This window comes from Callorhinchus milii, unplaced genomic scaffold (assembly GCF_018977255.1).
Source record: "Callorhinchus milii isolate IMCB2004 unplaced genomic scaffold, IMCB_Cmil_1.0 Scaffold10, whole genome shotgun sequence".
NCBI lineage: Eukaryota > Metazoa > Chordata > Chondrichthyes > Chimaeriformes > Callorhinchidae > Callorhinchus > Callorhinchus milii.
The window spans coordinates 16,718,065-16,730,364 of NW_024704751.1; the positions used below are offsets into that span (position 1 = coordinate 16,718,065).

General features: G+C 44.4%; 1 protein-coding gene across 1 annotated transcript; it reads right to left on the reverse strand.

Moving 5' to 3' along the window:
- Positions 1 to 211: 211 nt before the first annotated feature.
- Positions 212 to 12,098, reverse strand: LOC103179581 (endoribonuclease ZC3H12A). The gene is made up of 6 exons (XM_007894950.2): positions 11,966 to 12,098; positions 7,875 to 8,475; positions 3,913 to 4,052; positions 2,634 to 2,868; positions 2,204 to 2,310; positions 212 to 1,783 (listed from the first exon to the last, which is right to left on the reverse strand). Exons 2-6 carry the CDS (start codon positions 8,150 to 8,152, stop codon positions 810 to 812), a joined length of 1,734 nt encoding a protein of 577 aa, XP_007893141.2. The 5' UTR covers positions 8,153 to 8,475; positions 11,966 to 12,098; the 3' UTR covers positions 212 to 809.
- Positions 12,099 to 12,300: the final 202 nt, after the last annotated feature.

A 12,300-nucleotide genomic window follows, 5' to 3' on the forward strand; every position in this document is an offset into this window, starting at 1 on the left:
CTGGGACAATAGATTTTATAAGACTGAGGTTGATAAATATTTTTTAGGTAAGAGTATCAAGAGATATGGAGGAAAGGTGAGTATGTGGCGTTGAGGTACAGATCAGCTATGATCTAATTAATAGAATGGAGGAACACTCTTGAGGGGCTGAATGGCCCATTCCTGTTCCTAGTTCCAGACGGGACCTCAGTTGAACATCTTATCTGAAGGGCGGCACTTCCAACAATGTGTGCTGTCCCCAGCATTGGAATGTCAGCAAAGACTAAATGAGTTCCATGTCCCAAAGTCCACAACCATCTGACTCAGAGCTGACAGTTGTACTAATTGAGCCAGGCTGGAGTTTGGGATGTCTAGAGCTTCAACATGAACACCCAAGCACACGTCAGAATGCAATACTTAACTGCCCTGAGTCAGCAGGAATCACAACAGTGATGTGAAATGTGAGGATTGCATCATCTACACTACAATCTATCAGTCTTATACAATGCTACTCGTTTTACACAATTTATATGCATATGCACAACATTTCCGACTGACTTGATGACCAAATGATGCGCTTATTCTTTAAAGAAAAACGCGGGCAATGCTGTGATAATCATCACGTCAGCTATCACCGTCATCTATTAACGTTTTGTCTCAAAATCCATTCGATTCAAATCAACTTGGCCAGCAAGCGAGCGAGCAATTTTCTTTTTACATCCACCCTTTCTTCTTTGCAACGGTGCAATTGAGTCAGGCAGGGCAGGGCGGACATCGCGGGCTGAAGGGCCCTTCTTCTGGTGTTTTACACGTTGATGGTTCTCTGTGGTTTAAGCGTTGGGGTTTCGGGATTTGTAAGCCAGAATCTCCGCTGCGAGCTGCTGGGGATCAAGGATTTGTGGGTATTGGTTCATAACTGTATCCACCAGACTGGGGTGGAAGATAGCCTGGAGCTTCATGCGGACAGTCTCTCGCTCTTCCCTGTAGGGCTCAGGCATGTGCCACTGGTTACCTTTCCAGTAGGGTTCCTGCTGGTGCTGCTGCTCACGTCCCTGTCCCTTCCCTGTCCATCTCCGAGGGTCTGGGAGACTCCTGGTCCCTTCGCTGCTGTGTGAATGGTGGGGATCAACCCAGCAGTTATGCCTGCTCTGGCCACCAAGCGAAGGGAAGTCATTGGGAAGGCTGTATTGGGTCTGGAGTATTCTGTCCATGTGAATGCAGCCCTGGCATGAGCTCAGTAGATGTTGGTGAGGGTACCCACCAAGCCCTAGAGATGGCATTGATTCATGGGAATTATAGCTGCACTGTCTGGATAGAGGTGGATAATACTGTCCATTGTTAGAGTAGGCTTCAGTGTGGCCACTCAGCCAAATTCCTGACAAATCTTTATCAAGCGAGGCGAACCCTTCATCGTAACTTTTGGGTGAGTTGGAGCATATTGAATCATTGACCGCTGGGTGAGTGAACTGCTCGTTGCCGGGCATCCCAGGGGCTCTGCTGCGGTGGGCCATGGACTTGCTCAGCGCAGCCTTGCTCTCCAGACAGCTCCCGTTCTGCAGTGAGTACTGCCTGTCCACCCGGGGCCTCTCGGACGGCAAGAGCCCGCTCATGCCCACATCGGAGTGATACGGCCTCCTGTGGGGACTGCAGCGTTTCTCCTCCTTGTGAGGTCCTGTGGACATCAGGTTCTTGGTGGGCGAGGACCTCGCATTGGCACGGAGCTCATCCGCCACCGAGCGCTGGGGGTGGTTGATCCGCTCGGGATGATAGAATTTACACTTAATTCCGTATGTGCACTTTTTACCTATAACAAAGAAAACACAGATTCACAACACTGTCTCATGTCGTTTGTGGTCCTGTCCAAGTCCAAAGGAAACATCTCAAAGTAGCGGCAATTCGTGCGGTTGCTCAATGATGTGCTACGAAGCCTTTGTGGGCCAGGCAGAAGGAGGAGGTGTTTGGAAGAACATCTCCCCACTAATGGAATTATGAGGGTGTGGAATAATTTGCTGGGGGGGCATTGGGGTGTGTGTGGGGGGGAATAGCAAAGTCAATGAAGTAGGACAGTTGAAAAATAATTGGATTATTTGAATTGAACATCTTTCAATCTAAGGCAAAAGGTTCTTGCAGGAGAAGACTAGACCTGGGAGCCTCTGAATTTCTTAAACCGTGTTTGAAGTCTGTGACTCATTAAGCAGCCCGGTAGCGTAATGTCAGGACTCACCGTAAGGGCAGTGCTGCCGTTTGTTTTCTGGAACCACAGGCTTTTTCCGTAAGAAGTTGTCAAGACTCGGTCCGTGACGTCCAAGGGGATCATCGGGTGGCATGAACCTGCGGAGCAGAGAAGGAAATCCATTCTTAGTGAAAAATCCAAAGCAAATCCCTCACAGGAGATCAATGGGGTTAAAGGTCCTTTACATTTTCACTAAAGGGTCAATTTCTTAACTGTATTCAAAATGTTCTTGAATGAACTTTACAAGGTCTTTATCTCATTTTTAGCTTTGAATGGCTCTGTGCCCTCACCCCAATGACCTCAGCTTTGAAACGCTGTGTGAAGGGCGCTGTATGAATGCAAGTTGTTGTTGCTGTTACTATCCTGTGGCAGATTGTGAGGATGATCTGGAGGGGGCTTTGGGAACAAATTATCCACTTACTTGTCGCTCACGAAGGAATACATCAGGAGACGTTCTTCGATGAACTTTTTCCATTCGGCCTTTTCATTCTGCAGGTCCCGGTACGTGTCGTTGGAGACAATTATGCCGTCAGATTCGTGCGCCAGTTTCACAATAAAGCGGTCGTCGTAGCAGACAATCCTCTTGCCACCAATCCGCCGTGAAGGGGTGAAGACAAGAATCTTTCTCTTTTCCAACTCCAGAAGAACGTGCTGATCTAAATGGGGGATTATTGATCGATTAGCAATTGAAACAAGAGAAATGTATTACAGTCTTTCTTCTTTCTCCAAACAAGAGAACAGCTCTATATACAGCAATAGGTTTCTTTTAAGCAATAGGGGGGATTGTTGGCCAGGACACTAGGAGAAACTCCCTTCTTATGTCACCATCAAATCACAGCAGGCTATCCATGTTTGTAATATTACCCTTTTTGAGTAGAGCCATGGGATCTTTAACGTCCACTTGAACAGGCAGATGGAATTCGCTTAACGTTTCATTCACTTCCGACAATGTGACACACACAGCATTGCACTGGAGAGTCAACATAGACTATATAACTCTCTGATGTGGGATTTGAACCCTTAAACTTCTGACATCAGCGGAGATGTGACGGTGCAGAAGTTGACCATTTCTTAATGTAGGAAGCCAATTTGTCAGTAACTGAAGCCAGGTGTGCTGTAGTTGCAATAAAGCATGGTTTGCAGCAGATAGTAAATTAACTCAGGCTCCACCTAACAGGGCCTTGCAATTGGAACAACTGAGAATATGCTGAGAATATCCCAAACTGAAAGGACTGAAATCGATGCTTTTTTAGTCATTTAAACAAAAGATACACTTATGTATCGGACAAGTTCCACTGAATCAAAGAAGATTTACATGCCACAGAACTACAGACATTTACAGCACAAAAGAAGGCCGTTCAGCCCATAGAGCCTGTGCTGGCCACTTGAAAGAACAATCCATTTAACTCCATTTACTTGATTTTTCTCCTGTTGTTATCTAGTCCCTATTGAAAGCCAACAAGGATCCCATCTCGACTCTCTTAGAGGAATCGGTTCCATAGGCTAAGAGTAGGTGGATTTTCGTGTTCAGTGCCCCACGGCATCACAAGGGGCTGAGAATCTGGTTAACACTGAACAATTCTTTGAGAGCTATTTCCCTTCAGTGGGGAATACAATAACTCATTGTCGAGAGGAATGGGGGAAGTGCCAGACTGAAAGTGCTATAAATAGAAGAAATGGGAACAGAAGTGGTTGCTTACCTCTGATTGGCACGTCAGGTCTTGACTGTTCTTTCCTCCAAGACGGCACAAACACAGTGATATCTGTGTGACCTCGCTCCAGGAACCAATTCACAGCCAGCTGAATCCCATGGCATGAAAACACCTCTTTATTCCCATGACTGAAAGAAGAGCAAAGTCACACCGGTTAGGTTACTTCACCTCAAACCTCACCCCGTGTTTAGCGTTCAACAATAGCATTAATCCTGAATAATCCCTGTAATAAATCCGGTTCACAGCCCCTTTATACTATTTGTCGCAATGATACTTTCCTCGCATTTCAACAACAACAGCAACAACTTGCACCTACATAGCGCTTTCCACGCAGGATAGCGTCTCAGAACGCTTAACAGTGGTGGCCAGACTCTGAGCCGGGGGGAGGGGGGCATAAGCACGGTCGAAGAGGAAAGTTTTCAGGTGGGACTTGAAAGAGGGGAGAGTGGGGGCAAGGCGGAGGGATTGAGGGAGAGTGTTCCAGAGATTTGGGGCGTAGTTGCTGAAAGCGCGACCTCCGATAGTGGGTGCGAGAGACAAGCAGGAGGCCAGTGCCAGTCGAGCGGAGGTGCCGGGTGGTGGATTGGGGAGTGAGGAGGTCGGAGAGGTAGGGAGGTGCCAGGGAGTGAATGGATTTGAACATGAACACTATTTCATGTAGTGCCTTATCATGTCATGTGACAAGATTTACTGTAAAGTGTAGTGACTGGGTCTTTGTAGGTGAACACAGCCTCCAATTTTGTGCACAGCAATATCCCTTAATCATGAAGTAATGGCCAATTTTAACTGGGGGATTGGCAGCCAGGAAACTAGGAGGAACTCCCTTCTCTTTTCAAAGAGTGTAATGGAATATTTAACATCCACCTGAACAGGCACAGATGGGATCTCGGTTTACTGTCTCTGGCAGGCAAAGACAGGAAAATCTGCATCAATAAGTCCATGACTCATCGCTCCATCAGTAACAAGTCACAAACCACACAATGGGCAACCTTTGGGGAGAATTTTCTCTGTGGGTCTAGATTTACTTTCTTTTCGAAACCTTTCACAATGTAAAAAATTGGGCCAATTGTTGAAATTAATTTTTTTTGAAGGCTCTCTCTCTCTCTCTCTCTCTCTTTCTGTGGTTGTTCTGAAAAAGAACTTGCAGAAGCCCAGTTTCATAATTAAAGATTGTGCATCGAATTCTGGACGCTCAGAAATGCTAAATTAATAGAGTAAATCTAGACCCAAGTGGAATTTCTCCTAATTTATTCCTCTTCCACCAGTTCCAGGGAAATCAAAGCTCCAGAACTATGGTGTTACATTGTTACATTCTGCAGTTGGTTGGATCTGAGTAAATAGAATGCAAAATTATATTTGTATAGCGCCTTTCACACCGGGAGGATGTCCCAAAGTGCTGGACAGTCAGGGATTATGAAATGATCAGTTTCAAGGTCTAAGGTTTGTTAAGTGCGTCAGAATGATCTGTTATTCAATGAGAGGTAAAATTGGTCTGTGATAGTGTTACCGTGTGTGTGTGTGTGTGTGCAACTGAACTACTCAATGTGGAATTCCTTAAAAGAATTGTGATGGGTTTCTGACTATCAGACACCCAGCTGACCAACAACAAACCTGTGTCCACAAAATCTCCCTTTGTTTTTGTGCAATACTCTTAAATACTCAGTAAACAGTGAAATAGCTTGTCCATACTTATCTGATTTCAATTCCTCATTACTGAAAATAACTTGTTCAAAGGTCAGTTGTTCAAAGATCAGTCACTGTATCTAGTATAGATTACCCCACTTGTAAGTACGAAGAACTAATCTACCGTGTTAAGGGGGTTTGCACTGCAGTATATCTACTGTATGTGTGTCTCCTCTTTCCATGTGGCAAATCCCATGTTAAGTAGATCACAAGTTTAACATTTCGCAACAGAGACTGAGAACTATGCTACGAAGGCATAGCCTCGTTAAACATTCTGTTCACAAGGAAGTGAGGGCAGTTTGGATCCAGATTTACATATGCTTTGTTTAAGGTTTATAGAGATAGGCACCTGGTGCTTCATTTAATAACACACCAAGATATAGAACTAATGCAGGAAGAGGGGAGATCCCAAGTGAAGCTATTCCAGGAAATGTTTAATCGATCTTTGTACCAAGCTTTATCTTGGTCCAAAATTTCTTCTTTAATTTCTGGTTTATGGTTGGAAAATGACTGATACTATTGTCCTCCAGTGTCAGGAGCCTTGTCAGTAGCCACTATGTCCTGAACCTCTGGGATTGTCTGCCTCAATCCCTCTGCCTTGCTCACTCTTTATTTATCTTCAAATCACCCCTAAGACTTTCCTTTTCGACCGTGCCCCCTGTCTCCCCATCCGGGCGTCACATTCTGCCATTGTTCAGCAATTGGATCTGGTACCCTGTATAAAGGCGCTATACAAATGCAAGTTGCTGTTGTTGAGAGAGATTCAGGGTTCAAGCCCCATGTCGGGACTTCGAGCTCATAGGGCAATACTGTTGCAGGGGCAATAGGGTTGGAGGTGTCCGTCCTTTGGATGAGATGCTAAACTGTGGTCCCACTCTGCCTGTTCAGTGGAAATTAAAGGTCCTGTGGCACTATTCGAAAAGAGAATAGAGTTTTCCTAGCGCTCTGACCGACAACTCCTCAGATAAGATCAATCCTTCAGTTCATGGCAATTTGCGAGACATTGCTGTGTGCAAATTGACCACTGACTTGGACTACAAAATAGTCAGTCACAACACATTACAATAAATTCTGTGAAGTGCTTTTAAGCATTTTGATAATATGGTGAAACACGGTACCAAATGCAAGGATCGTTAAGTACAACGTAAGGTTAGAGATAGAGAGAGAGAGAAATTCAAAGATAGAGAAAAACAGAAAGTTAGAGGGAGAAGAGCCTCAGAATGAAAGGCACTAGGAGAGAAAGAGTCAACGAGTGAGACTCAGAGAGAGAGAGAGTGACAGACAGACACATAGAGAGAATGTTACATATTCTGCTGGCACAGACATGATGAGCCGAATGGCCACCTTCTGTGCTGTATAATTCTATGTATAATTCTATGTTAGGGACGTGTTAGAAGAAGCAAGGAACATGGTATGAAACACCACAAACTGTACAGTAATAACTGCATAAATAGGAACTTATTTGTGAACACGGCAGCCAATTTGCATACAACAAGGTCTCATAAATGGCAATTAAGTGAATTTATCTGGGAGATTGTTGGCCAGGACACCGGGAAAAACTCCCTTCTCTTTTCGAACGGTATCTCCTAAACATTATCTTGTTCAGGAAGAGATAATAAATTAGCACATAAGCAAGAATGCCCTGTGAACTTTCTGATTATTAAGCCAAGACCCAACCCTATTAATACATCCTTGAAATAGCATCAGATTCTATAACTTCCTCCTAGGTAGGGATACATTTCCCCAGAACGCAGGTGACTCAGTGTCCGGAACCAGTTCGCAACAGGACAGTTAGAGCAGTGACGCCCAGTGTAGGGGAAGCTAAAACTAACAGCTGTATTTAAGAATTCGTTGATTTCTGGATACTCTAATTCTAAATAACTAGAGCAAATCTGGACCTGGGTGCATTTTTTTTTACGCCTTAGTCTTAAGGATAAAACAACTAAGGAACCACTGAGAAAAACAGAAGGTTAAGGGACCTTACATTCTGGGCTGTGAATTTACTAATTGAGACAATAACAACAGCAACAACAAATCACATTCGTATAGCGCCTTTCATGTTAGGAGGACGTCCCAGACAGTAGGAATCACTCATTCACAGCTGTTTGTGGGATGTTGCGGTGCGCAAATTGGGTGCCTCGGTTGCACATGAAATTCACAGTCATTTCACTTTACGGTATATCCTGCACAGCGTTTTGAGACGTCCTCCTGACACCATAGGTGCTGCATTTGATGTAAGGGTTAGATTATGTAAAATATCACCGTACCTCATTGCCACGTTGCTACCATCGATGACAATCGTCCTCAGGTTGTTCTCCTGCTCTTGGATTTCTTCGGTGATGGGGACGTTGGATGGAGTTTTGGTTGAGGATCCCCCTCGAGGTATTAGGGTGGGACCCCAGAGCTCCTCAGGAACACTTTCTTTCTCCACCGTGCCTTCCGCCTTCACTAACTCTCCTAGAATGGTGTTGGTGTCGGCACTGAGGTCCACCTTCTGGATCTGATCTGGTGCGTAACCCAATTTACGGAAGAAATCCACCTTCATCTGTAGCTCGGTGTAGGCGAGTGAAGTCAGTGAGGAGCCCTCAGACTCCAGTTTCCCTGTCCTGTGCTGGGCTGGGATTCAGCTTTGCTGCTCGTTCCCCTTTCTTTTGAACCAATAACGTTCCAGCCAAAGCTGCTCATGTTCGTTAAGTTGTTGGAAGACACTTTGGCATTGACAGGACAATTGGCAGCCTGAAGAGAGTCTCTCAGGGGAATTCTGCCCCAATTGGGGAAATCCAAAGAGGATTTCAGTTCATAGCCTTTGGATTCTGTCAAACTCATATCCTTGTTCAGCAAAGCTTCACGTCCTTTCAAATTCAGATCCTATAAAGATAGATTTACATTACTAAACATAGTAGGGTGAAGGTCTTTACCAAAGTCATGGTTTTCTAGCCAGAGGTCACAAGTCGGAAGGTCAGTCTCATCTTCAGGGTGGGTAGGCATGGAATCTGCTGAGTTCAAGATACGAATTATCATTTACACTTCACGCTGATTGACCCTTGCTGGCCAACTTGGTCCAAACACCTTGAAAAATCCCTGATGTTCCTGTCATAATATTAATAAGAATTCTTGCATTTGATATTGCGCCTTTCATGTCAGGAGAGCGTCTCAAAGAGCATCTCACAGAATCTCACTATAAGTAGGCATTTGCCTGTTGTATACTTTTTTTTATATAAACACAATTACAAACAAAACATTCACCCGTGTCCGTGAGTTCTAATCAGATGATTTATTAAGATGCACTTTGCTTCCTTACAACAACAACAACAGCAGCAGTAACAATGACAACAACTTGCAATTATATAGCGCCCTTCATGGGGGGGTGGGGGGAGAGGGGGTGTAGCGTCACGGAGAGCTTAACAGTGGTGGATCCTGACGCTAAGCACGGTTGAAGAGGAAACATTTAAGGCAAGCGATCATTTTATGTAAAATTGTTATCTCCATCACAGTGCGTGTACCTCATAGGCTGATTTACCACGCCTCAAATCTTGTTCTGACAGGACACAACATGATGCGAAAAAGAAGAACAACTTTTGGAATTTCCCTGTGACTCTTCCTCCTAGTTGTTGTGTCTTAAACCAAGCCTTACGCTTGGTGGAATCCACACGGCCTGTTACACAATAATTTTCCTCAGTGTCATTTTTTCTGACTTCTGCGCTCTGCTGTTATTTTAATGATTTTTATGAAGAATAAAATAAATGAGGGGCTCTAAACGCAACTGATTTACCAATATATGTTTCGCCCACAAAATACACAGTCACTCCACTTTATTCTGTGAACTGCTTTCAGATGTCTCAACCAGGTGATAAGGCGCAACATGCAAGGATTATTATTATTGTGTAGCCCAGTATCCTGTTTGCCTTGTTTATTGCTGCCTCACACTCTTGTGATACAGTGAGCGACAAGTCAACTAACTCTCTTTCAGCTTCCCCTCAGCAAGTTCAAAATGAATAAATAGTCGGTGTCTTCATCATCAGTATTGATCTGAATCCCCCAAATGGTCGATTTTAAATGATTTCATCCAATATTAAACTATTACTCATTGAATTGGACACGCTGATCTCACTTTCAAAGTCTTGTTTTCCGAGAATTTCCCTCTGTTAAATGTAACAGAATGAAATACGCCACCGCAGCCTACCAACCCTTGGCACAGCCCCAATCTCAATATACTGTGGAAAGATTGTTTGGGTGTAGGCTTGCAATCGCCCTGATTTTTTTCTTTATATTCCAGGAGTAGTTCGGGGCTTTCCCACAGGAAGCAGAAATTCCGCAAAGAATGAATAAGTTTCCTTCTGTGCTGCAAACATTGCTTTCTTAGAATGTGCTCCTACATCAACAGGGCTATATCAAGCGTAATTGTTTACAATAACAGGTGTCAGCCTGCCTCAGTTGGAACTTTTGCTTCTGATTCAGAACACTGTGGGTTCAAGACCATGTCAGGACTTGAACTCACACAGTCTGGGCTGACACTCCAGGGCAGTGCTGGGGGAGTGCTGCATTGTCGGAGGAGCCGTTCTTTGGATGAGACGTTAATGCCAGGTCCTGTGTGCATGTCCAGGTGGACGTTAAGATCCCCGTGGATCTATTCAAAATGAGAAGGAGGTTTCTCTCTCCCGGTGTCATGACCAACACCTCCCACTCCACCCACCCCCAGTGTGTTCGCCTACGCATTCACTGCACGCCACATCCTGTGAAGCATTTTGAGACGTCCCAATGACACGATAAGGCTCAATATCAAATGCAAGGATTATTAAGTATTTAACTTCAATTTAGTATATAAACAGACATAACTGAGTACTTATTACCTGCCGCTGCCCCCTCCCTCACTGTTTTAAGAATGGAAGCAGCTTCCTATCCCTCTCCCCTTTCCTCTAATCCTTCCCCCCCATCACTCAGAGACCTTCCTTTGAGATGGGGGAAGGGGGAGAAACAATTCCATCAGGAATTAACAGCATTTCATTAATGATCTACAAAGTCCTATTGCAGCACACACGTGATTTCTGCACACATCCAGGAAAACATTAGAACAAGAGATTTCCTTAAGGGAATTTAACCTTTCTGCTAGCACAAATTCTTTCCTTTCCCTCCCTCCCCCTCTCCCCCCAACTCGGGGCCTTGCCAATTTACATTTCACTTTGAGGCTACCAGAGGGGAAGTTTTTTTTAAAAAAACCACAAAAAAAACGACACTACAACAAACAGAGAAATAATAGGGCGCAAACTCACCAACTCTATATGTCGTTTACAACTTCCTACGTGATCACAAGCTCAGAGTTTCTGCCAGGGGACAGTTAACGTAACCTTCAGTTGAGACTAAATTCTTACTGAACTTGCTGGAGCTTGCAAAGCAGATTCCACCACCCAAAAAAAAATAAGAGCAATAACTGCTGTACACATCTGCACGTGGACACACACACACATTCACACACACTCACAACACACACATCCTGTCACAGACATGTTGGGGAGTTTCCTTGGCAAGTACTGATCAGCGCATTCATCATTCAGTGTGCAGGCAACTAACTGACACAGAGTGCTTTATTTCCCTTATCACGATAAAATATTGTATTTGGCAGACAACAACAAGAGTACATTTGTATAGCGCCTTTCACACAGGCAGCGGCAGGTAATTAGTACTTAGTTATGTCCCAAGATGCTGGCAAGTAAGTCCACTTGCTTTCTCTTTCCCCACATAGCCCACCCCTAACGTGGACATAAAGCAAACACATTTGTGTTTGGCTTTCATCAATCATCAGCATTTCAGTGACTCACACCCCATCATATGTTGGATTCAATGGAGAAATAGTTTAAGCCATTGCCTCGGCTGCATCTCACCACGAACCCTTTTATACAATAATCTACTGATAACTCAACCCTGCCTTAATTTGTCACTAGCACTTAACCATCCAGGGATCCACCAACAGATTTTACCTTCCACTTGTTTCGTCTTGGATCTGAAGAACTTTCAGATCCCAAAATATTTAAACTTACACGAGCAATGGCACAAGAGGCAGACAACAATTTACTATTTAAAACTATCTTTTTTTTTGTGTGTGATCAGATATTTGCTCAATCGTTTTGGCAGCAGCTTAGCTCAAATCCCAAAGTTACTGACTGACTACCTGGCTGAGAAGTGGTTGTGCAGAAAGCCAGTGACAACGAGTGCTCAAGACTTTGCTGTACCTACACGTTATAAACTCCCCCCAAAAGACCCTTTACAAAAAGAGTCGCAAATCACCAGCCACCCCCACCCCTGAGTAGACAATATCACCCGTTTTTCGGGAGCAAACAACGGAAATCAGCGCGATTCTCACCGGACTCTGTATACATGGACCTCCAGCTACTAACTGCAGAGAGAGCATTCCAACCTCGACCACATCCACTTGTTCAACTCATGACATCTCTGCTGCCTGGGGTTTATATATGTATATCGCAGGCAGACAGTGACGCCACTGAGTTGTATTCGTTGCTAAGACACAGCTAACACTCCGCAGGTTATTCCCCTTCGCAGTTACTTCCTGATTCTCAGTAACAAGCAGCAGCTTTAGAGGAATCAGGAAGCTCAACTTCAATCCTGCGCTCATTTTCCTGCTGCACTTTACTTCTCTGCATTAGTCCTTTGTAATATACTGAAGCATCTTTTTTTTTC